Raw genomic sequence first — 25,280 nt, forward strand, 5'->3', positions numbered from 1 at the left:
TTAAAAGAGTAAATCTATTTCAATCAAATATTTTAAAGAAATATAAGGGAAACTGTAAAAATATTTGAATTCCATGAGATAGAAGCTATATCATTTAATGAATTTCATAAAGTAATTTTCTAAAAAATTACCTTTACTTTGTCAACCGGTTACCTTTTCAAAATTTCCCTGTTTCCGTCAGAGTCACAGCAATTTTTTATAAGAAATAATTTTCTTTTCGACTAGAACTTACCAATTTAAAAAGATAAATTCATAAACCACTTAAGCAGTTAAAAATATTTCTTTAAACACACAAAAATATATATCTTTATCTTTCTAAATTGTAAACTTTTGTTATGCGTTTAATTTTGTTTTTATTAACATTCATTCAGATAATCCTAACCTTGGGAAAGGAAAACGTCCAATTTTAATGATTTTAATCCAGATTTTGTTGTGCAAGATTGTTTTTTCGAAAATTTTCGGATTTTTCAGTTACTTTTTCACTTTATTCAGTGTCGAAATGTTCGCAGACATATAAATACACATCTGATTTAAGATTACGATTTCCATTCCAGTGACTATAGTAAGACTAAACGTTGTAGCCCACAATGTGGCGTTTGCCGATGCACTCGCCGATGTAGAACCAGAAGATGACCTCGGCGGTCACCAGGGTGTTAAGCCAGGCCTCGCGAACGGTGAGGTTCTTGTAGGCGCCGGTCTTGGCTCCCTTGATGATGTTGCCAAGGCCCTGACGGATGGCCGGGATATCGGCGGGCGTCGGGGGCGTCAGCTCCACCTTGGCGTACTTCAGGAACACATCCAACTGTGGTCGCGCCTGAGTAAGGAGCCCTGCAAAAATGATCATTACATAATTTTGCGATTAGTAGGAGCTGTTGTTGGCACACAAAACTGGGCGCTTTCAGAACCCGTCACTTACTGCTCACAAGTCCTGATCCCTTAGTAGCCAAACTCGCCATTTTTTAATTTGGTTCTACAAGAGTTGGAATTATACAAGAGGAAATTTAGCGAAATGTGTGGAAAACCTTACCTATTCAATGTGCGACGAAACAGAGATGTTATGGATCTAGACCAGGGCTGGAGGAGCACTTATCGATTGGCGGACGTAAGCCATAAAATACCAAAAATTAATATAGTTTCAGGTAATTTAAATTAATCACTTTAATAAGAAATTTTTTACGAATTGTTTTAGAGCCGAAATAAACTTAACAAGAACTTGATAAGAACCCAATTATAATTTAAAGTACTTTTCATCCACATAGTGGGTGGTATATTATTTTAAGGGCCTATTCGTTTTAACGGAGCCCTGGGGTATTTTTAAAAGGCAGAGCGGCGGTCACACTGCAAAGGTGTGGAAATCTTAGTTTCCACAAAACTAGCAAATATTTGCATTTTTCAAGCCCCAAATTGGCTAATTAGAGTTTTCATTGGATCGAATTTGACACCGAACCCCCGAAACGGAAGTGGCTGTTTAATGTTTGTTGTGGTGCATGCTGCGAAGCGAAAAGTGTGACGGGCGGTGAGTGTGCGTTTGCGATTTGATAGGTGTGAATGTGAGCTGAACCGAGCTCGTCGAGTGTTTTAAATCGAAGTCGCAACCATGCAACACTGCGAATAGAAAGTGCCTGCACAGAGAGATGTGTGTATTGTTGCGATTTAGTGCAAACGTTCCAGTGCGAAAATCGCGTAAAGTCGCCCCAAAAGCCATATACTCACACGCGTGTGTGCCTGTGTGTGTGTGTGTGCGTGACCGTCTAATTTGCGTTGGTGGGAGGCCTAAAGATATACGTATACGAACGTACAGTGGTGCCCACGTAAAGCCTTCAGGTCGGAGCCCCCAGATAATGCCACCAAAAGGGGCGCATTATCGACTAATCTCGCCGCGACCGTGAATGCATCTTGCGGGGGTGGGTGACTTGGGCGTTACGCTCTTATCACCGCTCTGTGAATACGAATACCATTTCCGTGGGGTGTGGTCCAGATCCAGACGTCAAAATCACCAAGTCGCGCATATCACAAAATAATTGAAAAACGTACTGGGTGATTGTGAAGAAAGAAGACTATTGCAGAAAACATATCAACATCTAAACAATATCTATTGAGCTAAATGAAAATTTCCTGTTTATGATTTGGTGAAACGGTGACACATTTTTAAGCTATCGCGCCGATTCGTTCTTAAATGAATAACAAAAAATAATATCCTAGTATATTTTGTTATTACTTTGCTGAAGCTAATTTTTCTAATTCAAAACAAAGCTTCCTTAAAAAGAAGCTGATAAGAACTAAAAAATTAAACTTATTTGTTTCAAGTCCATCAAATCTTGTTGTATTTTTGACAAAAAGTAAAACTGGAAGAAGCAAATTAGATCCAATCCAACATAATTTGATTGGAATCAAATTTTGTAATTATCGTTTACAAAAGCTTTGTTCAATTCACAATTAAATGTAGTATAATCAAACATATACAAGAATTGGGTAAAGAAACTCAAATTAAGATAAGTCAACTTTCACTGAAAGTCAAGCTTTTAAACTAAAAAAACTATAAAGTTAAATAATAAAGTTTTTAAACATCGAAATACACGAAGAAAGTCCTAAAAATGTACCAGCCATTTATAATATGTACAAAAATAGTTAATAAATTTAATTAATCAGACGCTCTTGAATCTTTGACTAATTAAAATTTTGTGTTTCAGTCGATGAGGACGCGATAATTCACGGGTGTGTCAAGTTGGAGATAATTGTCAATTGCGCCCGACCATGCCGCTGCCAAAGCGATCGATAGAGCCCGTGCATGTGGCCCGCTCCGTCTACCAGCAGGATGAGCTGCAGTCCGTGGAGCTGGAGACCGTGACTAACACCACGCTGACGAACATCATCCGCCAGCTGTCCTCGCTGTCCAAGCACGCCGAGGATGTGTTCGGGGAACTGGCCCGGGATGTGGGCAATATCGGAGATCGGGCCAACTCGCTGCAGGCGCGCATCGATCGGCTGGCCATCAAGGTGACCCAGCTGGACAGCACCGTGGAGGAGGTGCCCCTCACGGACATCACCCGCAAGAAAGCCTTCAAGTCGGCCAAGGTGTTCGACCAGCAGATCTTCTCCCGCGCCACCATGCCGGCGCCCATGATGGACACATACGCTCAGTGCGACAAGCCGCCGCCGCTGGACAAACTCAATGTCTACAGGGACGATGGCAAGGATGGACTCAAGTTCTACACGGATCCCAACTACTTCTTCGAGCTGTGGCGCCAGGAGATGTTGAAGGACACCGAGCGTGTGATGCACGACAAGGGCAAGAAGCTGAACAGACCGCGACAGGAGGGAGGAGCCGGCGGAGCCGCTGGACGCGGCAACAAAAAGCAGAAGACTAAGATAAGGGTGCCACATAACACGCGAGAGCAGCAGCGACAACGTGCCCTGGTGCACGGCGAGACTTTGATGCCCAACAACGTCATCTACCGCACTCCGAACTCCATGGTCAACGAGGAAGCCGGATACGGAAGTAAGTACTCGGCAAGGGGAGTAGCTAGCGGAAGAGCTAAGTACTCAGTGCGAACCAAATTAGTAGGCTACTATTGGAACGTTTGATTCACGCACTGAATATTTGCACTTGTCTTGGATGGAATATTTTAATTATCAATTATGTCCTGTCTGCCCGTGTAGTTCAGCTAGTCAAAATACAGACTGTGAGCGAGGTTGACATCGATTTGCGGCAAAGCACTCTCGATGCGCACCACCAAGTTGTCGGTAATATCCAAGACGTAGGTACGATGATGGGGCCACGTAGCTTTTATTTGCGCCCGGCTGACATCCCACGATACAGATGTTTCCGCCATTCATTCACTTACTTCACTCGCTAGTTTTCGATACGCCTCAAAACCCAGATCGAGGATCACTAATACGTATTTATTTGCAGTTGCTGTTAACTAGAATTAACCCACATAATCACGACCCAAAAAAATGGGATCGAAACGAGCTTCCAATTCTCATATCTCTCTTATTATCAACATTTTTAACCGAAAGTCGCAGCCAAAAGTTTCAAATGCTATTTTAAAAAGTGTCTGCAAGGCAGCCTGAAAATGCTCTATTACTCAAGCGTGCTTCCCATAACTTTATTATCGTTTTGATTTACTACCCAAATTTTAGGGATACGAAATTGTGATATATAACTAACTTAAATTAATACCACTTGACTTTCGATATAGGAAAATATTTACTTTTCCCTTCGACTTGAACTCTAAATCCATAGGCCCTTAAAGTGATGTAAATTCGGTTAAGTTTACATTAAACTTCATAATCCAAACCGCCGATTATTTTTAACCGCTTTGGTTTATTTGCATGTTGTTTTTTTAAACTCTTTGGTTGTTTCTTGATACGATATAAGTGAAAGTAATTAGCCCTTTAATTGTGTATGAATCAATCGCGCATAATCATCTCATTTACAGATACTATAAAGCCTTATAATATGCTTTCACATTTGGAGAATAACAGTAATGTCACCAAGCAAACCGCCGTTGCGATTGCAGGTTAGACATCCACACACCTTTAAGCTCAGTAAAGACTATAAGTGTTCTTTCACACGCTTCTATCCTTTTACCTTACTAGCAATCCTTTTTGATTTTATTAGCATATGTGTGTACACTGTACAGATAATACTCTTAAACTATCAATCGAAGTCGCGATGATTTAATGAGTTTTATGTTTGTGCAAAACATAATTATTATCTCAAAACACTGTAAAACTAGACCGGTTGACTTGTAATTAATTCATGCGTCTGCACATTACGGTCACATTGTGTCTTGCACTATGTTTAAATTCATTTCATATTCGTGATTTTTGATTGAGCAGACTTTTTTGTTTAGGATCCTCCTATCTTTCTGTTGTAGTTCAGTCAATTTCCACATCTACGTCTACATGTCACTCTGCAGCTTTACTAATTCCTTTCTGTGGCCACATCTTATTCTGTGATAGTTTCTCTAAATTGTTTTCTGTGCAAAGAGCTTACAAAGACTGTTAATCGGTATGAAAATATACTAAAATTTTGTATTCTCCTCCAGCCGAGAGTCTCATCTGCACAGGAATTCTGAATTGCTTGTAATTACATGTTTTAATGTTCCTCAAGTGTAATTACACAATAATTGGCGTGTTCTGAAATGAGATGTGTGTCGTCCTGTACAAACAATGCTTACAGTGTGCTATGGTCCGTGGCTCTAATGTATCCCAATCGTTTTTCTAGATATGGGAGTCTACGACAGTCGTCCGCCTCGTCCCAACTCGATCGAATTGCGTCGCAGCTACCAGTCCGAGCAGATCGATGGTAGCACCTACGAGCAGCTTCCCCCCCAGATGGGCAATCAGTATGCGGCCACGTTCGGCAACGGGATGGGTGGCCCCCAGCAGCAGCAGATGCACATGCAGCATCAGCAGATGTACGACGCCGGGCTGTATCAGTCGCACGCCCTCTACGGGCAGACGGGCCAGGGCGTCATGTCGCCGGAACCCATCTACGGCCCGGGCACACCGTCGCGCACCAAGCCGCGTCCCTCGCAGCCGCCACCGGCTCCGCCGTCGAATGGCAGCGGTGGCGGTACGCCGACAGCCTCGAATGCCAACACTCCGACCCGGGGCAGAAGTATGTCGACCAGTCGGGACGCCTTGCCACCGCCACCGCCAGTTCCAGACGTCATTTCACCAATGTCCGGCATGAACGGCGCCAACAGTGGCCACATGGCGGCCAAGCTGCTGGGCCGGGCGAACAGTTCGTCGGGAGCTGGATCTCCGCAGATGACACCGAACAGCGTCCAGAATGCCAATGATATGGTCATGACGCAGCTGAACAACACTTTCCACAGCATGGGCATGGGTATGGCCGGCAACCAACTGAACTCCCTCAGCGACTTGCCGCCACCACCGCCAGTGCCAGATCAGGTATGCCCCACTGTTCTGTTTTGTTTAAAATGCATTTCGTTCAACGCCATCTCTTGCAGCACTCGCCCAAGATGTCGCCACCCAATGCCGCACCCCCGCCGCCTCCTCCACCGCCACCTGTGGAGGAAGGCATGGGCAGTGGCAACCAGCACACGCTGCGCCCGCACCAAATTTTGCCCAAGTCGCTGGCCAATGGCGAAATGCAGCCTGGCCAACAAAACGGTGTGCCGCACATTGTTGCACCTAAAAAGATGGTGGCTCCATTCCATGACCCACGCAACGATTTGATGAAGGCTATCCGTGATGGTGAGTTGGATATAACCAGGCATTACTCATTTGTTGCAGTTTTGATATCCCATTCCTCAGAAGTTTAAAAAATGAATTAAGTTCACCCAGTTATAATGGGCTATTTCAGACATTTCGTTAACAAATTATTAAAAATCCTAATGATTTCTTTATTACAAATATTGGTTAACTAAGGTAAAAAAGATCTGCTAAATAAATTTCCTTTCTTTGATTTGGGTTTTCTGTTACCAAAATTGTAGTAGACTGGATAATTTTATGCATATAATATCTAAAGATTTAGTAAAATAACACTATTAACAAGTATTTAGTCAAAAGCATTATATAAATTTGAATTTTTAACAAATTTTACTAAAAAATGTAATTGTTTTTTAAATATTAATTTTCCATTTCTATTGAATTTTTAAAAATTTAAATGCCTTGCAAATTTAAAAATTAAGAAAGGACTTAAAATATTAAAGAAAATTAATCTGTATACTTAAAAAAAATGAATAGATGTAGGTGGGTGGGTATCCTTTTAGGTAATACATCTCATCCTCTTTTAAGACTGTGTTTCCTAAAATCCCTTTAGGACCTACTTATGTAAAATATATTGCCTGAGTTAAATACTCTTTATTTTATTCTCAACAAATTATTTTATTTCAGGTATTACTCTACGCAAGGTTGAAAAGTCAGAGCAGAAAGAAATTGAGCGCAATGCGGCGCCGCTGGACGTGGCTTCAATCTTGGCCAGACGTGTGGCTATCGAACTATCCGAGTCCGAAGATTCTGATAGCGAAGACGACAGCGAGGGCTGGATTGAACCGAACGAAACATCGGCTTGATCCCTGATTAACTCGTTAAAGCCTGACATAATTCTAAAAAACAAAAAGAAAAAGTAATTCCAAAGAGAATTAATCCATACGATGGTCTTAACCAAGCGTGGTATACAATTGGATTACACAAAAGCACCAAAGCTTTTCTACCACCCTTTATACAATATACACCGAATCCTAAATAATATATCCAAAATCAAAACTTTAATATAATTGTATATACACCAACGAATAATTATCGTTAAAGTAATCGCTATAGCAAACGCATTTGAATTTTAAGCCTAGACGACAATCGAGGAGAGATTTAAACACTTGGCTGTTTTGTCGCTTATTTGGAGTCAAGGTCTTAATCATAATCTAATAAATCTAATCTGTATTATAGAAGTCGGTGTTTGGATATTAAATTATTAATAATCGATATTATCACTGAACTCAATCCTACCCCAATTTGCAATCGATACGATTAATATAAAACATTTATCCAAATTGATAATTTAGAATTTTGTAAATACAACAAATACATTAAATATCGAACTCCGTAGCATTTCAATATACTCAACAAGCTATGAATTTGTATTATCCTTGTGTACAATTAAGAACGTATGCTTCACGAAAATAAGCAACCATGGATTGGGTGGTTTAAGCAAACGATCATGGATGTATGTAATTTTTTCTTTATAAAAAGTAAAATATATAATATAAATAAAGTAATTATACTCCAAATAAAAACAAATTGCTTTCCGTGGTGTTGTATATTTTCTTTTTATTATTTGTTTAGAAATATAACAGGTTTTATTTTGTTTAAGCTTTAATACCAGACATTGTATAAGTCAAATGTATTTTTGTAAGCAGAAAGTGTTATTAAATAGGTTGTCTACCCAAGGGTATTTCGAATAAATTTTTGTGCAAAATTATAAACTTTTATACGTAAAAAAATAAGATAATATTCGTAAAACAAAAAAGGCTAGTTTCTTTCGCTGCCTGTTGGGGTTCAAAGCTAGAATTTAGGTATATATACTTAAAGATAATAAAATTTCTTTTCAAGTGCATTCTGTGGAATGGCGTGCAAGTTTGTGCCGACAAGGGTAGCAAGTTTCTTAGCATACTGGCAGACGGCCGGCACACGTGTGGTGCCTGACCAGTTGTAGTACAAATGGCACATCTTGTAGGTGAGCTTCTGCATTTTGTCCGGACTGATGCCCATGTTGCTATAAACCACGTTGTAGCTGGTCGGCGACACTGTACCCTGACGCACTTGCTGCGAGACCAGATAAAAGTCATATCGCTCTGGTAGAGTTATAACGTCATCGACAACTGTTCCCGGTGGGGGGTTGCCTCCGTTGGCGAAGAAACGCGCGTTCATCGACTTGGTGACCACAATGTATGCCAACTGCGGTGGATCAGCACCGGCCCGCTTGTATTCAGCGTCCAGCTTCTCCACAATGTCCTTTACTTCATACTCGAATAGCTGCTTTAGCGAGCCCGAGCTAACGCCGTCCCGATAAAACACAATACGCGTTGGCAACTTCTTATGCTCCCGCGAATACTGGCGCAGTGCCTTTGCCATCATTGGCCACAGGGTGTTGGACAGCACATCAAAGGCACTGCACTCCGAGACAGTGCTGAAGTACGTGGAGTTCTGCTGAAGATCCATGGAGGCGACCAGGGCTCCGTAAGCCCTCTTGCGATCACGTGTGCTCTTCGCAATGTCAAAACCAATGGTCATCAAGCCAGACAATGGCAGCTCGATCATCCAGGGAGTGTATCCCAACTTGCAATTCAATTGGATTGCTATTTTGGTGGCAATGCTCATAAGGCCACGATTCTTAGCTGTCTTAATAGTGACAACTTGGGTTGGCACTGCTCTATCAATATATCCTCTCTTTTTAATCGCCGAGTATCTGAAATATTATACAAAAAAATTATTTCATATAGCTGCCACAGGAACAAATGAACAATAAAAATTAAATTTAGAAAGAACCATTAGGTCCGAAATAAATAAAGGTCAATATTTAAAAAGGGAATAAAAACCTTTCAACGTTGTTATTAGGAACTAGACATAAGATAAGTTTGGGATCCATGCGAGCACAATCATCCATAGCTCGCACATAAGTTCCCGTTCGATCGTCATAAATTTTGACTCTGTAATTGAAATGACAAAGTTAAAATAAACCAAAATAAAAATTACACCGGTTTACAATTTGGACTCCCTGATTAAAAAAAAATAGCACTTAACATTTTTTTTTTATAAGCTATCGAGGACCGAAATCGGTTAAACAGAACTGTAGATAAAAAATAAAATATGCATGAAAACAGGTAAAAACGTTTTTTACACTTTAAAAAACAATGGTCAATAAAAAAAATGTTCAGTGTCATTTTTGAATCAGCGAGTCAATATGCAACAAAACATCAAGGCTTAAATTTGTAAACCAGTCTTATATGCACCCAAAACCTCGCTTTACGGGTTCGTTGGTTATGAGATTGCGGTGCACCCGTAAAGCGAGGTACGGATTTTTCGATAGCCTACTCATGAGGGCTTCTAAATTTAAGACCCATTCCATTAGCAGCCCTAAACAAATTCTCCAAAAGAGTTTTTAGTTCGTAAGAGTTTCTCTCTGGGGCGATTACAGCCCAGCGATCGATGCCATCGCTGGGAGTTGTGAGCATCTTTTGGTCTCGGAAGCTTCTTGTCCAATCAGCGGTTTCACCAGCAGGAACCCTGAAAACATTATTCAGTTAAAATGTGCTAAGTTGATATTTTTTTTCGACTCACTTTCCGTGATGGAACACAATCTTTTGCTGTTCAATTATGCGACCTTGTACCTCAGTAAGATTCTGGTCAAGATCCATGTGCCAGTCTCGCAAAACTTTAACACTCTCAGGAGTGGAGTGCAATCGGCGGTTGAAAGTGCGCAATCGATCAATGCGTCTATTGGGATTCATCCGTGTGTACTCACTCATGGATCGCATTAACCTGTTAACAAATTATACAGTTGCAGATGCGAAAATATATATATTTAATATCTTTAATTTATAGACTATTACCTATATTTTTTAACAATTAAAACCCAGTCCCCAATAATAGTATTTATATTCATTACTTTAAAGATCAGCTTCAAAAGGCTGTCAGTTTATCTTCGGAATGCCAACGCAGCGCCAGTTTCTCTTAAACTTTTGCCACGCGCACACAATCCAAGCATCTATAATAATATCTTAAAAAGCCCACAAAAGATAAACGAGAAATGTGTGAAAAATGCCTCAATATATGAATACAACTAGTTCTTACTGGAAGTTTGAGCGCATGTTATCATTGAGCCCTGTCACTCGGCAAAGCTCGGGAATAAGAACCACCAATTCACTGGCATTAGTTTTCTGAGCCTTGTCCCTATTTTTGGATATCAACAGAGGCTGATTATGGTCCCGTATGCGAATGTTATATTTCTGAAAGAAAAGCATAAGGCACGAAACAAGACAGTGATATTCGTGGGAAACTTACAGTCTGATAGTACTCTACAAAACTGATGTCCCTCCCCTTGCAACTGAATGTTGACTTTGGAGTTTGCCCAAAGTCAACATCATTGATACGGTAAGTTTTGTTATTGTAATCTGTGAGAACAATTAGGTCCAAAACATTCAAACGAAATTCGTCCTGGTGCCTGGACGGATTTTGTGAACAACGTCGCATTATGTCATAGACTGTTTCCGTTCTCATAACTTTATGAGCTATTTCGGTGCACAATAGAATGTCTTTTTCATGCTGGCGGATCGAAGTTTCATAGCCCGGCCAAAGTTCCAATTTATGCTCCCTTATTTCGATCTAAAGTTAAAAATATACTATTACCAGGACTCATAAAATAAATGTGCTGATAGTTTTTACCTTAGCATGGGGATCGAAAAAATTGCGACCGACCAATTCCAGCTTTAAGCCCTTCATGGATCGGCGCAAAATGAGATTTAGAACCTGCAAAAAGCGGGGCTCCGCAGTCGATATAAATCCAACACACTTGATCGATATTGTGTAGTCAATGTCCAGTCTAGACTTTCCACGCAGCACGGTTAGTTCCTGCTCGAATTTCCGAGTGGTGAACAGTTGCAAACCGTCAAAGAGGTAACCAGATCCCAAGACGTTGGCGTGTTCCGACAAGATTCCCATCCGGACCCGTGGGTTCTCGATGCTCGGCTCGAATTCCACACAGTAGTGTACTATACGCCACTCCGGCTTAGTATTCAGGCGGAAAAAGTTCGTTTGCAGCCTGATTGGCCTTCCATCCTTTCCCAATTTGGACACCAATTCAGCCGGACGGGTAGCCACCATGTCAAAGCGATCTCCCCTTGGCCGACGGTCTGTCGAACCACTTTCATCACGTCTTTCTTGCCTGGTAGCTCCAGCCGGTGCCTGGCTACCTCCAACTCTTTCTCGATCATGTGGAGCGCCACTGCGTTCGACGCGGGGATCGGATCTCGAAGACCCTGCACGGGAATCAGAACTTGAGGGCTGCGCACGAGAATCCGATCTCGATCCACCCGAAGAAGAGTCTTTGAATATTTTGCTTCTCTGCATAAAAATTGAAATTAATTAAAAAATAGTGGCTAAACAAAAAAACCAAACTTTGGAGTCACAAATGGTTCAGTCACTGTTGTATACTTGGCACGTACAAACAGCTGCGGTCAAAGTAATAGAATTTTATTATAATTAAGCAAAAACAATAAAGAAGAAATTTTAGAAGCGATTTAAATCAAATTAAAACCGTTTTCCTGAGTTATTAAACGTTTACTAAAGAATTAAAATTTTTTTGAAAATTAAACGTTTTTTCTCGAGTTGATCAAGCCTTGTCTAGACAGACGGACATGCTATTGATCCTTGGCTATTGATCCTGATCCTTCTACCTGTACATACTTTTCACGTTACCACCTTTATTTAAAAGGTGGTTTGGATGGTTCTTAATGGGAACCGGAGTTTCAAATATTTTGAAACATTCTAATGGACTTGTCTCTTTATTTTGTATTACGGTTTTAATGCTGGCGGCGTTCTTTGCGCGGCGAAGTACTTTTCTTTAAAGAGTGACTGAGATAAATATACAAGCTTTACATTCTTGGAACAATAAAAGTCAATAGAGACAAAAGTATAAAGAAAAAGAAAGCTGAAAAAGCTAATGAATTAGTTTTAAATTTATTTATGTATATCAAAGAATTCATTACTTTAATTTCTCACCCGCAGGCTATCATTCTCAATTAAAGCAGTAATTCAATTATATAAAGAAATTTAGTTTTTTGTTTAAGGGATTACTGTGGCTTTTCGTGTAAAGCGTTTTTTGCGTCTCTTTCACATACAAATCTTAAGCATCAAAAAAAAAAAAAGACAAAAGTATGGCAGACTGATTACTTCATAAAAATATTCGTTGGATGGACTCACTTTGAAGAATCGCTTGCTCAACATAAATTCGAAATGGGCTTACGCCTTGCACTGGAATACTGTCTGCATAAAATACGAAACGGTTTTATATTTCCTTCGACAGTATTGCCCAAGAACGATTTGGCGGGCATACTCTCAGTGGATTTTGTTTGTTTATTTAGGGCTTTGTTTGAGACAAACCCTTTAAATTAAAGCACGCATATTCTTGTTTATACACAAATACACTTATGCACATTCTATGGAAGCTTTGACCGCTTAAAGAAACTGTATGTTTTTTTATACGTATGTATGTAGGCATGAATACATATGTGTGAAGCATCATAACGGATTTAAATCAAAACCGAAAAGAGAAACAAATACTGCTGTTTCCAAGAAACTGATTTTTACGTTTTTTTGTTTAAATATAAAATAACTTACCGGCTCATCTCTACTTCCTCGGGAAGTAGATGGTTCATCATCATCAAGTGGACGCCTGCGTCCACGTCCCTGATCTTCAGCCATTTCTATTTTCCTGCACTTTTTAACTCTAGAAAAACCAAGCGAAGAATGAATAGGAAGCTTTGAAACTGACGCGCTGTTAGAGGTGGACTTCAATGTGTCGATGTTTTTAGCTTACGATAATCGAACACAATTCCTTATAACGTATAATCTGAAAGACAACATTCCAGCGGAACGATTGGGCCTTCTTACCATGTAGAATTCACATTTTTACTGACCACCACAATCGAAAACAGGATAGTTTTAAATCTGCCAACCTTTTTTTATTATGTTATTCTTGTGAAACAAAAAAGGCCTTTAAGTAAAACCGCAAATTCTTTAGAAGTTAATAGTTTTATATACATATACTCATAAAACAGCATTACTTAAGCCTCTCGTGATTTAGATAAGCTTCGATTAGATCATATGAAAAGCGTGGTCCAATCTACCTGGTTTTTATGCAACATTTTTGTACGATCGCATGCATCTGAAGAGGCAGCAAAAACAAAAAGGGGACAACACTCGGAAGAAGAAAACTTTCACCGACTTCCTATCGTTCCACCAAGAAATACTGTAATGTGAATAAGCTGTTACGGTCCCTAAAATTTTCTTCACAATACATTTGGTATATACCGCAACTATTTTCCTTTAAACTCCTCTCGTTGCTAGAGCCTTAAAATACCGTTGCTTTTATTGCAATATTTTCAAAGATGTATGCAACAGCCACACTAATTTATGTATAAACAAAACAAGTGAAAATGCAAGATATACAAAGATTTGAACGGTCCCTTAAAGACCTGGAATATTTTAAAGACTTTCAAAGTGTTGTCAGTCCCAAAAACAATGGACAAGCACGTGCAACCCATATGAAGAAAACGCACCCACGATTCAACCCTTTGACCGATCTAAATGAGAACCAATTTCGCATTAAGTACCGGTACACCAAAGAAAATCTGCGCCGAATTATTGAAATTGTGCGTGACGACCTCGAAATTGAATATTATGAACCATTGAAACGGGAGCAAGTTCCAATAGACCTACAAATCCTATCCGCAATCCGACTGTGGGGCGGAACAGAGGTAAATAAAATTTCTGTATTCAAGTTTTGTATGTACCCAATAAGCGCAAGCATACAACTTTTTACCAAAACTGTCCGTTGTAGAGTTTTGTTTTAAAATCGGAAATTACTTTATTTCAGCACCCAAAATTGACTGCAATGGCCCATGGCGTAAGCTTACGCACTTTGGCGAAAATTACACGTCGGGTTGCTTCAGTTTTATCCTCGAAAGCTTCCCGGTATATCAGAATGCCGGCCACTCTTTCCGAAAAGGAGCGAATGATGTGTTCGTTTCAAGCAATTGCAAATATGCCGCAAGTTATCGGGGCATTACTGCAGACAACTGTGAGATTTCAACCGGATAACTCGGCCACAGAAGATCTTGATGGCGAAAACCCATTTTCTGCAAAAGAGGAGGAGCTTCATCTACAAATTGTTTGCGATGCGGCTCATAAGATAAGGGACCTCGATATTCGTCTGATCGAAGAACATTCGATGCTTACTGACACGGAGATGTTTGCTCTGTCGAAAATAAAGGAGCGGTTCGAACAGAATGAGTTTCGTGGACGCATCCTGCTGGGTAACGAAATGGTCCGTTGTTCCTCGTCCCTGTTCACTCCAGTTCGATTTCCAAGGAACCAGTCCGAGGAGCTATACAACCACGCCCACTCAATCACTTATGCCTCGGCCAGAAAATGTCTCAACCTGTTGATGAGTCGATTCGGTATTCTTGGAACTGAAATACTAGGCTCTCATGGGTCTGCCAAGCAAACGATTACAGCCCTTTCCATTCTGCACAACATGGCAATGGAGTGGGCAGACCCCAGCATCGGTAAGTTAATTTTGTTGCTCGCAGATCCTCCAATGGGATGTTTAATATCTCAAATCTTTTTCCTCAGATACTGAACAGAACATTGCACCATTCAATTCAACATTCTTCAATTCCATAGGAAGAGCACCGAAATCTGGGGAAGATAACAATAGAAGGCAATTTATTAAAATTCATTTTGCATCTTAATAAATACAATACTTAGTTATACAAAAATAATTTTTAATTAAAGTATAAGATATAAAATCAAAAACGACTCTACAATTTTATTAAAAAACTACTTACCTTATTGGATCCTTCGATATGATTATTGTTGGCCCATAATAAAAATATTCTTGACCCAAGTATCAAATCAATAACTTTTTGACCTGGTTTTTTTATTAAAATGTTAAATTTGCCGCCCATGACTATTGAGGACATCATTTTTACACGCTTGGAAATTATGCTACATTTGTGATAAAGTTTTAAGGGAACTCCCCCAAAGTGCCTAGAGAACAGCTATCGGCCGCAGCAGCTGCGTGCGCAATCGATATATATAGTTTAATAGTACACTGAAGTGATCACGTTCCCATCTCCAAACTGTGCACATGGATATTTCTTCAAAATACAGTAGTTTAGTTATTTTTTGTCGTAGGCTGTGAAAAGTTTTAGTAAGGAAATAAGAATTTCAGTGCTAACGCGGAACTGGAAGCTACTTTATAAGCCAAATATTTGTAGACGAAATTGTGAATTTGCTATTAGTTATACTGTAGGTATATATACTTTCGCAATCAGAAAATCATTGGTACCTAAAACTCAGGATGTTTGGTTTTGCAGCTTTGCCTCCATTTACTTGGCGCAAATTTCGTGCTGGCAATGTAATCACACCGAGCTGACGACAAGTGCTGGTGACCTAGATTTTGGGAGTCCTGCGCTTGCAACACCACCGCCACCACAATACTCTGCTCCGTTCTCCCGTTGAATCCTTCCTGCAGCAACAAAGTAAAGGTCACAAATCGCGAGGCAAGTAAGTTTTTGTACAATTGACCTGGTTTACGGAGTGGCAGGCAGCTATTTTGCGGGGGGTTAATATATGTATAATGTATTCACCAGTCAGAGTGCCATCTCGCATTCTGCCTTCTCTCTATATTCACCAGATATGATTAAAACGCATCCGTAATCTAACGTCCAAATCCGATCAGAAATCATTGTTCACAGCATAAAAACCTGTTTTAGGCCTTTTAATAGGGTTAGCGGAGTGGGAGATCAGAGATCACAACGAGCTTAGAACGCACTATATACCGAATACGTCCGGGTAACCTGGACATGCTGACATGCGTAACAACAGCGGCTATAGCAACAGTCTGAACAACAACGCAGCAGCAGCACCTGCACCTGCACCTGCCCCACGTTACTGCAATGCGGACAATACGTTTTGCTACTATAACTACGATAACTGCAACCTGATTGTTCCCGCTTGGAGCAGCCGTCAGAGTCAGGGTCAGAGCCAGAGCCAGAATCAAAATCAAGTACCCAACCAGAACCACAACCTGCCGTCAAAGCGAATTCCCACCAAGCAAGCAGCCAGGTCGAACTACCATCAATCGGTGGCCAATTCGGCACCGGATTCCTCGCTCTACGCCGATGCATTTGGCCAGCACTCGCTGGTCCACCAGCGTATAGCTGGCAACAAGAGCTGCGAGTACGTCTACCAGACGGTTCGGCGATCGGAGGATCAGCATCCGCATCAGCATTCCAATGGGCAGTACAAGCTGACAACAAGGGCCTATGTCACCGACAAGGAGCAACAGCAGATGTTGCTGCAGTCGTCCATCGTTAACTTCGATGATCCGGAGCTAAAGAAACGGAAAGCCCGAGCCGCGGGGCGTGTGTCCTCTGATTATCTGGACAATAGTCCGGACCGATATCGGGCACTCAATTACCCTTCACCAGAGCCAACCTGGGATACCATACTGTAATTTTGCAATTGCATTTTTGTTACTTGTCCTGCTTGTTGAAACTACATACCTCCAGTACACACGCACACACACGTATTTTGTTGTTGTTGTGTTCGAGTCTTACAATTACCATTTGGAAAACTACCGATAGATACCACACAAAACCGAAACCAAAACTCTAGTTGCGAGTACATAACTATATTTATATACCCACAAACACTTATCGAACATAGATGTGTAAACAATAATATATTCCTTTGTTCGTCAGCTCGACGTTAACCGCTTTCTGTTCTCGTTTTTCAGTTCAGAACGGCCTGCGCAGTATCAGACGACGAACCAGCACTATCAGCACTATTTTTCGTACTTTTACAATCGTGGAGCTGAGAAACTGTCCAAGCCGCCGTTTGTCGTTGCCAATAGCCGCAAACTGCCAATGAGTAAATTCCAAAAGTCCGGCTCCAGTCGCAGGGAATCGCGAGATGTCGATGACACCATCGTTATTGGCAGAAGGGACAATTCCGAAGACAGGAGCTGGCAGAGTCCAAAGTATGACAAGCACGTCCTGAAGGAGAAGCTGCCAAGCAATGATGTGGAAGCGGATTACCTCGACAATGGCTGGGGAGAAACAGGGAGCGGCGAGGATTACAGGGATATCAAGGATGGCTATGACCCCGCTATTGTTATTGACAACGACCTGGACCAGGTCCATCGGCGCTATTGCAGAAAGTCCGAGAACACGGTCCTGGACGATGCGGGAGATACTCTAATCAATAACAACAACAATGAAATGAAAGTAATGCGCAAATCGACAGATCAACCGGCACCCCGGTTGCCAATGACGCCGAAGCGGGTCAAAGGCGGTGCCGTTACCGCCAAGAAACCAATACCCACGGTTCACCGGGTTCTGCTGTACAGCACACAAAGTCCACGGATGGGCCGTAAGCAACAGTTTTCCTCCCAGCGACTCAGTATAAAACAACAGAACGCCAAATCATTAGGTGGTGGCGACGAGGGACAGACGGTTATACTTCTGGAGCCAGAAACAAAACCGGAAGACCACCGCAATGGCATAGACTTTGATCGTAACGACGACTTTGACGAAGATGATGACCTCGATAACCGTAAGATAATTTCTCAAAAAATAAGAATCATATAAATTTCAATATTTTTTATAATTGTTTGGGTAAAGACATTGTTTGAAGTAGTTAGATATTTATTTATTTTCATGCTCATTATACTCAACAGTTTCGAATTTTGACGAAAGCGACACGGCGAGTGTCATCTCGGACACCGAAGATGGTTATCGTGCCCATGCCTACAAGTTAACACATTCCGTGGATCGGTTTTCATCACCCCAAAGCACGCCCAGCTTTATGTCTTCTCAATCTTCTGAGGACGATCTTAAGAATCCGGACTCCCTCCTAGTCCCCAGTTTGTTTCCTTACGTGCCCCCCTATCTGTCCTTCTCGTCGAACACAAAAAAGGGTCCAAGGGTGCCGCCGGATCTTCATCGAGTACTCAAATGGCGCATCACCAATATAATGCCAAAGGTTGTTCGCCTGATTCTGGCCAACAGCGGAATGCGAATGTTAAAAAGTGAGTTGGCTGACACAGTAAGACTTCATTAAATGAGATTCTTTCACAGAAACAAACGATTGGATGGGTGTGTGGGGCAAGCATTTAAAGTCGCCGTGCTTCAAGGCCATTCGGTCATACCAAAAAATCAACCACTTACCTGGCTCCTTCCGCATCGGTCGAAAGGACTCGTGCTGGAAAAATCTTCAAAGGCAGATGGGAAAGCACAGCAACAAGGAATTTGGATTCATGCCGCGCACCTACATTATTCCCAATGATCTGGGTGCATTGCGCAGGCACTGGCCTAAGTATTCCCAGCGTAACACGAAGTGGATTATAAAGCCACCGGCCAGTGCTCGTGGGGCGGGCATTAGGGTCATTAACCGGTGGGGTCAGATCCCCAAGAGGAGGCCACTTATCGTGCAGAAGTAAGTAACACATTAAGATTAACATTTATCGTTAAGTTGAAAGAGAAGTTTCTTTTTGAATACAACTTCAATTTTTTGCATAAATGATAGTTTCTTTAAATAAATATTTAATAGTTTTAAAAATGTAATGTTCCATTTCCATAACATATGGCGTATTTCTGTTATAGGTATATTGAACGGCCACTTCTTATAAACGGAAGCAAATTTGACTTGCGTCTGTATGTGCTGGTTACATCAGTAAATCCCTTGCGAGTTTTCATGTATCACAATGGATTGGCTCGATTTGCTTCTGGTAAGTTTAATATTTTCAATTCGAGTAAGCAATAAATAATCTAGTTGTGTATTCTGCAGTAAAGTACAGTGCTAAGACGGACACTTTAAACGATCGGTGTATGCACTTGACCAACTACAGCATCAACAAGTTCTCCTCAAATTATTCAAAAAACGAAGACGTCAATGCGTGTCACGGGCATAAGTGGACCATTAAGTCGCTGTGGACGTATCTGGCAAACCGAGGAGTTCGTACTGACTGCCTTTGGGAAGCTCTCCGAAGTTTGGTCCTTCGAACGATTCTTGCTGGCGAGAATGGCATTAATAGCATGATCAGAGCAAATGTAGAATCTAAATACAGCTGCTTCGAGCTGTTTGGCTTTGATGTGATTTTAGACTCCGACCTGGTTCCTTGGCTTTTGGAAGTTAATATATCTCCCAGCTTACACTCGGAACTGCCACTAGATGCCCATGTCAAGGCGCCTTTAGTGCAGGGCGTTCTAAACACGGCATTGTACAATGTGAGTTGTGTTATCATATATTGGAAAAAGTTATCACATTATCACATATGTAATAATAGGTACCTCCAAAACTATCTTTGGATAAGCAAAAAGAACTGGCCGCAGAATTTTCATTTCCTCCTGGCACACAAATGTGCTACGACAAACGGCTTTATATTAACTATTTATCTCGCGAAGAAAAGGTCAAACATAACACCTTTACAAGAAAGTCCATGGAAGATCGAAATGAGGTACGAATCACAAAAACTTATATTTACATGAAAATAAAAATTTACAATTTTTATCATAACAGTATGTAAACGCGATCCTGAATAATCTAACTCCCGATGATGTGCGGTGCCTTATCATAGCCGAGGATGAACTGGCGCGTTGTGCACCATTGGAACGTATTTTTCCAACTGATCAAACCTATAAGTACCTTAAATACAACGACAGTCCACGGTATTACAATCGCCTTTTGGATGCCTGGGAGTCCCGATACGCTAACAATCGTACGGAAGGCATTGCGTTGTTGCGCGACTATTGTCAAAACAAATATCATCTTCAGGTCCCAACACCTCCAGCCAAAAGGTGAGATCTTTATTCATCGGTGGCGCAAAAGCTTTTCACAACACTCATACGAATGAAACATAACATGAACATAAAATTGGACAGGGTAGGATAATTTATATTTATTACGAATCTTCTAATTTGGTTGTCCTGATTTGGTTACCAAAAATAAGTTGACTTACTTTGTTTAAGTGCGCATCGCACTGTATTCTATATACACTACGTATTTTTCCACATTTTAATTATTTCACACACTAAAATACTCTAAAAAATCAGTTAAAATATTTATAAATTCTCGACTTTTGTTAAATTTTGAGGGCTGTTGGAGATTTGTACAATCGTTCTTTTGGCGGTGCCGTGCTCTTTGCCATCGTAAGTCTTATCTGTTGTTACCTCGCAGAGACATCGTAAAATAAAATCTCGAATATTAGTAGATAGAAGAAAACCAGTAAGCTTGTTATAATATCGTATTGTCTTTATTTGATATATATTCAGGACAACAAAGTGTATTTGTCATCTCTACCGGTTAACTACCAAATCTTTTGTTTTCTTTACCAGTAATGCATAGGTAAATAACGGAGCTTAAATAAAATTAAAAAGTAGAGGGATGGTCAAATAGTGATGTTCTCTTTTGCCGACAGGCCCATACTTAGTTCTAAATCCAGATGTTTTGTGTGTAACTGAAATGTTCTTATAGAAATTATAAAAAAAAAACAACTGTTCATTAAATCCATTTTGTATTACATAGTATTTTCATTTTGTGTTATTCTGTTCGACGTTACCATCACTATAATTTCTTCTTATATCTCTACGTATTTGTATATGAAGTATATTGAAGGTGATCACACTGCATACTCCTTACACCTGAGTCCAGAACAAGAACAAGAATTTTTATCAACGTCAGGTGGGTTTCCTAACAGAATTTCAACTCAAACGGCTGTCCATAACTAGCTTTTCCAACGCTGCCTTCGAAAATATCATTAAAGCATTTTAATAAGGCATATGATTGTAAATTTTCAACATCGGAACATCGCAAAAATAAATACGCCTGAAGATTTTAGACCATACCGAATGTAGTGTTTGATTTCAAGTAATACACTCACTAAACCATTAAAATAAAAAGTAAAAACCCTGACGATTCCTAGTCTTACCTTCGGTCTCTTTTATTTAATTAACAGAAATATTATAGATTTTCTTACAATAATTGGTAATAATCGCACATGACTTTGGGTTTGATATTTTTGTGGGTGATCTAAATTTAATCGTTATTCGGTCAGAAGGAGAGTCCTTTAAATTTTCAAACGGAATGTGTACTACACTGTTTAATATCCGAAAACCCCTATATGTTTTTATATAATAAAACGATTTAACCAAGTGCTTTTAGCGCTTGTTTTATAAGTCATTAATGATCATTTTATTTGGCATAAAAAATGTATTGTACGTATATAAGAATTTTTTTGTCTTATTTTTATTAAAAGTAAACTTCGACAAAGCTTTCTAGTGACACAAATGTTACTTTTATTATAATTTTAGCTAGGGGAGAATAAGTGTACATAAAAGAACAACGCAAATAACAACTGTCCCCTCCATTTATATCAGACATAAAACTAGGGTTAAATAATTGTATACCCTTGATGAGTGTATATAAAGTAAAGAGACTATATAAAGTAAATACATTCTTGGTAAAGATCCGTCCGTTTTACAAAGCTTTCATAGAAAAAACCGAAGAATTAACGAAAACAAATAAATAAATTCTTATATAAAAATTATGGAATCGAATACATTCTTAGGCTGAGATTTGCATAGTAGAATTATTGTTTTAACTTTATATAGTCAATATAGAATAATACGGTTTTAATATAGTTGCAAGGGTATATAAACTTCGGATTGCTGATTCAATTTCTTAACACATTGGAGTTGAAAACCATTAACGATTTTAATGAAACACACCTTTTTTATGCTACCTAGTCTAGCTCTAAGTTTTCATATAATTTTTTAAACGCATTATCAACACTGTAGTACGATTGTGTGCTTTAACAGTAATGTTTTAGGTTTCATTCAAATATGACAAACATTTTTTACACAGTCAAATAAATGAATTTTTTCAAGCAATTTTATTTTCGTTATACATCTTTTATTTTTGATTTGATTCCTTGCAAATCATGGCAATGTAATCATTTTCCTTTTTAGACATTAATATAGTTAAAAAGTGTTTTTATTGTCTTCTCGTTGATTCAAATTAAAACAATACGTTTTGGTGTAATTGTAAATTTGCAGGATTACTTCATCAAGTTTATGCGATGGATTTTAAAGTGACAGTCGCTGCCATCGTATTATTGGTAGTCATTATTGTTATTGTTAGTGCAATTACCTTAGATTTAATAACATATGTATATATTTGATATTTAATATAATTAAATTCAGATGTATTTGTAAATAGGTTATTAAAATATTTAAATCAAAATGTACTCTGTTGGGACATTACCAAAATTTCATAATTCGTAACTAAATTGTGATCTGGTTTTTTATAATAGATTGGAATAGTGTTATTGCTACAACCTAAAAAATTATATAACTCTTAGAAATTAATAAATCAGTTAATACGTTGTAATTGATTAATTATAGTAAACTGCCAATCATTTAATACCCTAATAAATGATGTGTTTACATAATAACATTTAAATAAAGTCTAATAAATTACGATTTACGTTTAAAAGTAAACAGCATATCTCTTGTATTGATAATTTTATGATTTCAACTATTTTTACGGCATTTTTTTTTATTAATAGTTCAATCAATATTTTACAGGACTTTTGGTGTGCATATTTTGACCTATTAATCAATGCATTTATTTTTTAATACGACTAAATTGTTCGAATTTGACAATATTGTTCTTAAGATAATTTGATTATCGATCAAATCGAAATAATTTGCTTTTGAAAAATATTCCAGTCAAAGCTTTGTGAAAATTCGTCAACCAACGAAAAGTAAAGTTTTTCCTTTGACAGAATATCCAATAATACAAAAGGCTTTCGATAAAATATATTTATTTTTTATCAGTATCACTTCAAGAGTTAATAAAGCCAAGTCCATCTGTCCGTCCGTTTCTGCGCTAACGAGTCTATCAGTTATAAATATATGTAGATGATTTTGCTTTGCCTTGAAAAGTATTTAAAAGCAAAATACAAATCACAAAACATATCTTAAGATATACTCCAGTTGCCATAGGCACAATAAGTCAAATCGTTTATTTTAAAACTCACCTTTTTTTATTCGCACTTACCTGGTTTTCATTTCAGGCTCATATCAGTGACCCATATATGAGTTTCGTTCACATTTTATGTTGTAGTTTGTAAAATTTTTCAACATACAAATTTTTAATCTACAATTAATCTGTTAAATTGAATTGTCAATGCTATATTGTAATAAGTAATACATGATAACAACTGACAACTATGCATATACCAAAGAATTTAGGTATAATAACCTAGATTTTTTAAAATAATGTTTAGTTCCTTACAAAATAAAAAAATAGATTTATTTACCGGACCAAAATGACCATTAAACAAATGTCGTGATTAGCATTTATTTAAATTAATGGTTAATAGCTAAAATATATAATAATTAATATAGTGTGCGCATTGCAAACAAGAACTGTTATTAGATCTGTTGTTTAAACAATAATATATTGTATATAGCGAGTGGTAAGTATGGTACTTTTCATACAAAATTAAATAAAAAAAACTAGCATTTTACATAATTTTTTTAAAAGAAACAGTAATCTGTAATATTTTTCATTATTGATCCTTACAATTGAGAATTATATTTATCCAGCGAAACCATACCAACATTTTATTAAGCTTTTAATCTTTGTTTTTCAATATTAAATTTAAAAGCGAAAATGTTGACCTTTTTATCACGTTGTATAATGCATATTTATTTCCATTTGTAAACAAATTAATCCTACATAATTATAGTTGTTGTGGTGTTTCATATGTTTTTTTAGAACTGTTTTTCTATAAACATGTTTTATATTGTAGGATATTCTTTGGTTTATTCATAATAATTGTCTTATAGGTACTTCTAATGCACACTTAATTTTGATCGTACATAAGAACATTTTTTATGACTTGATCTTTTATATTTTTTATAACTTGCTAGTTATTATAAAACATGCATGCTTGTGACCCGTAAACTGGTCGAAACTCCTATTTATTTTTGTAGATTGAAATTTTATATATAGCTGTTGTACTTAGTTTTATAGTTTCGGAAATCCGATTGTAATTTATGCCCGTTTTTTCACACTAAAACTTTTCTTTTCAAATAATGTATGGATTAACATTTAACGTTTTATTTTTCATTTAGGACTTGAACGATGAAGAATTTATTTTGGTGGCACCAAAAATTATAGGAGATGATTCCGAAGCTTAGCATCTGCATTTTCTGTTGGCGAACAGGTAAGCAGACTATTTAAAAGTATTACTTCTAATAATAACAATATTTATTTTTTTAAACTAGACATAAATCTAATAAAGAATGATATATTTACTGAAGAACAACCCGTTTGGCCTGTAGAAACCACTTTTGCTTTTAAAACTGAATATTGTGAATTCACGGTATCGCTCGTGTTCAGCATCTATTGAAATTTGTATGTAATTCAGATATTAGTAAAAGTTATACAGTGAATTATTAAATTATATGTTAACTAATTGAACTAGCATTTTAATTGGAGATGTAAATTATATTAATTACGCGAACATTTTGATGCCGAATAAAAAGTGTCATTTCTTGTTCCTTTTTATCAAAATCCATGATTAATTTTTAAGGGATGACCTAATTAATGGACGATCAATATTAAGCGATAACTTTTTGAAAATCAACAACGGAAATAATTGGAAAGCGTAAGTAAACTGAGATCTAAAGGAATGTTCGACAAAGTCATAAACTAAATAGGTGTTTTTTAATAAGAACTTTCGTCCTTTCACTATTAAATAGTTGTTCATACTCGATTTAAACTTGAGGTTTTTTTTTTTCATTTGCAAAAGTATCAAAATTGTTCATGTTTCAACAAGATTAATTGACAAAATTTCAGTTTGGTTGTATCTAAACAAAAGCTTATAAACTTCGACTTGCAAAAACTTTTTTCCGTATTAATTTTAAAATAACATTTGCGTACTCCTT

The 25,280-nt window shown here is 38.3% G+C and overlaps 5 protein-coding genes and 1 long non-coding RNA gene across 21 annotated transcripts; 4 read left to right on the forward strand and 2 right to left on the reverse strand.

The window, feature by feature from the left end:
* Positions 1-455: 455 nt before the first annotated feature.
* LOC128263296 (ATP synthase subunit g, mitochondrial) lies at positions 456-1,125 on the reverse strand. The gene is made up of 3 exons (XM_052998267.1): positions 1,028-1,125; positions 917-970; positions 456-828 (listed from the first exon to the last, which is right to left on the reverse strand). Exons 2-3 carry the CDS (start codon positions 954-956, stop codon positions 569-571), a joined length of 300 nt encoding a protein of 99 aa, XP_052854227.1. The 5' UTR covers positions 957-970; positions 1,028-1,125; the 3' UTR covers positions 456-568.
* LOC128263291 (actin-binding protein WASF2) lies at positions 1,083-7,597 on the forward strand. Of its 9 annotated transcripts, none has more exons than XM_052998259.1 (7): positions 1,083-1,102; positions 2,691-3,499; positions 3,661-3,762; positions 4,443-4,523; positions 5,234-5,925; positions 5,985-6,231; positions 6,874-7,597. In XM_052998259.1, exons 2-7 carry the CDS (start codon positions 2,755-2,757, stop codon positions 7,050-7,052), a joined length of 2,046 nt encoding a protein of 681 aa, XP_052854219.1. In that variant the 5' UTR covers positions 1,083-1,102; positions 2,691-2,754; the 3' UTR covers positions 7,053-7,597. The 9 variants fall into 9 exon arrangements, with proteins under 9 accessions (XP_052854219.1, XP_052854214.1, XP_052854220.1 ...); XM_052998254.1 differs by lacking the exon at positions 1,083-1,102 and adding an exon at positions 1,302-1,516; XM_052998256.1 differs by lacking the exon at positions 1,083-1,102 and adding an exon at positions 1,327-1,346.
* A 183-nt stretch (positions 7,598-7,780) lies between these two features.
* Positions 7,781-13,035, reverse strand: LOC128263290 (protein piwi). 2 transcript variants are annotated; one of them, XM_052998252.1, is made up of 8 exons: positions 12,874-13,035; positions 10,921-11,598; positions 10,540-10,860; positions 10,330-10,484; positions 9,817-10,017; positions 9,571-9,762; positions 9,075-9,185; positions 7,781-8,944 (listed from the first exon to the last, which is right to left on the reverse strand). In XM_052998252.1, the coding sequence occupies exons 1-8, from the start codon at positions 12,955-12,957 to the stop codon at positions 8,062-8,064; spliced, it is 2,625 nt and encodes an 874-aa protein (XP_052854212.1). In that variant the 5' UTR covers positions 12,958-13,035; the 3' UTR covers positions 7,781-8,061. The 2 variants fall into 2 exon arrangements, with proteins under 2 accessions (XP_052854212.1, XP_052854213.1); XM_052998253.1 differs by lacking the exons at positions 10,330-10,484; positions 10,540-10,860; positions 10,921-11,598; positions 12,874-13,035 and adding an exon at positions 10,089-10,237.
* A 611-nt stretch (positions 13,036-13,646) lies between these two features.
* LOC128261296 (putative nuclease HARBI1) lies at positions 13,647-15,078 on the forward strand. The gene is made up of 3 exons (XM_052994917.1): positions 13,647-14,012; positions 14,132-14,822; positions 14,890-15,078. Exons 1-3 carry the CDS (start codon positions 13,692-13,694, stop codon positions 15,006-15,008), a joined length of 1,131 nt encoding a protein of 376 aa, XP_052850877.1. The 5' UTR covers positions 13,647-13,691; the 3' UTR covers positions 15,009-15,078.
* A 295-nt stretch (positions 15,079-15,373) lies between these two features.
* Positions 15,374-24,808, forward strand: LOC128261294 (tubulin monoglutamylase TTLL4). Of its 7 annotated transcripts, XM_052994915.1 has the most exons (13): positions 15,374-15,567; positions 15,636-15,825; positions 16,035-16,773; positions 17,060-17,694; positions 17,755-17,877; positions 18,002-18,352; positions 18,402-18,759; positions 18,927-19,051; positions 19,111-19,550; positions 19,610-19,780; positions 19,843-20,119; positions 24,463-24,556; positions 24,618-24,808. In XM_052994915.1, exons 3-12 carry the CDS (start codon positions 16,133-16,135, stop codon positions 24,528-24,530), a joined length of 3,189 nt encoding a protein of 1,062 aa, XP_052850875.1. In that variant the 5' UTR covers positions 15,374-15,567; positions 15,636-15,825; positions 16,035-16,132; the 3' UTR covers positions 24,531-24,556; positions 24,618-24,808. The 7 variants fall into 7 exon arrangements, with proteins under 7 accessions (XP_052850875.1, XP_052850874.1, XP_052850871.1 ...); XM_052994914.1 differs by having other exon boundaries at positions 15,375-15,571; positions 17,060-17,877; XM_052994911.1 differs by having other exon boundaries at positions 15,375-15,567; positions 15,956-16,773; positions 17,060-17,877.
* Positions 20,126-22,873, forward strand: LOC128261297 (uncharacterized). Its single transcript, XR_008268249.1, has 2 exons — positions 20,126-21,003; positions 22,377-22,873. It is a non-coding gene; the product is annotated as an uncharacterized LOC128261297 (long non-coding RNA).
* Positions 24,809-25,280: the final 472 nt, after the last annotated feature.

This window comes from Drosophila gunungcola, unplaced genomic scaffold, assembly GCF_025200985.1.
Source record: "Drosophila gunungcola strain Sukarami unplaced genomic scaffold, Dgunungcola_SK_2 000001F, whole genome shotgun sequence".
In the NCBI taxonomy this organism is placed as follows: domain Eukaryota; kingdom Metazoa; phylum Arthropoda; class Insecta; order Diptera; family Drosophilidae; genus Drosophila; species Drosophila gunungcola.

Bases quoted from the DNA above. Each gene is read 5' to 3' on its own strand.
- LOC128263296 (XM_052998267.1), bottom strand. From the start codon at position 956: ATGGCGAGTTTGGCTACTAAGGGATCAGGACTTGTGAGCA. The intron at 829-916 runs GTAAGTGACGGG...TCATTTTTGCAG, and splicing joins GGGATCAGGACTTGTGAGCA to GGCTCCTTACTCAGGCGCGA.
- LOC128263291 (XM_052998259.1), top strand. From the start codon at position 2,755: ATGCCGCTGCCAAAGCGATCGATAGAGCCCGTGCATGTGGCCCGCTCC. The intron at 3,763-4,442 runs GTACGATGATGG...TCTCATTTACAG, and splicing joins CGGTAATATCCAAGACGTAG to ATACTATAAAGCCTTATAAT. The intron at 5,926-5,984 runs GTATGCCCCACT...CATCTCTTGCAG, and splicing joins CACCGCCAGTGCCAGATCAG to CACTCGCCCAAGATGTCGCC.
- LOC128263290 (XM_052998252.1), bottom strand. From the start codon at position 12,957: ATGGCTGAAGATCAGGGACGTGGACGCAGGCGTCCACTTGATGATGAT. The intron at 11,599-12,873 runs GTAAGTTATTTT...ATTTTTATGCAG, and splicing joins GAGGAAGTAGAGATGAGCCG to AGAAGCAAAATATTCAAAGA. The intron at 9,763-9,816 runs GTGAGTCGAAAA...TAATGTTTTCAG, and splicing joins ATTGTGTTCCATCACGGAAA to GGTTCCTGCTGGTGAAACCG.
- LOC128261296 (XM_052994917.1), top strand. From the start codon at position 13,692: ATGCAAGATATACAAAGATTTGAACGGTCCCTTAAAGACCTGGAATAT. The intron at 14,013-14,131 runs GTAAATAAAATT...ACTTTATTTCAG, and splicing joins GACTGTGGGGCGGAACAGAG to CACCCAAAATTGACTGCAAT. The intron at 14,823-14,889 runs GTAAGTTAATTT...CTTTTTCCTCAG, and splicing joins GTGGGCAGACCCCAGCATCG to ATACTGAACAGAACATTGCA.
- LOC128261294 (XM_052994914.1), top strand. From the start codon at position 16,133: ATGCGTAACAACAGCGGCTATAGCAACAGTCTGAACAACAACGCAGCA. The intron at 19,781-19,842 runs GTACGAATCACA...TTATCATAACAG, and splicing joins CCATGGAAGATCGAAATGAG to TATGTAAACGCGATCCTGAA. The intron at 20,120-24,462 runs GGTGAGATCTTT...TATTTTTCATTT, and splicing joins CCCAACACCTCCAGCCAAAA to AGGACTTGAACGATGAAGAA.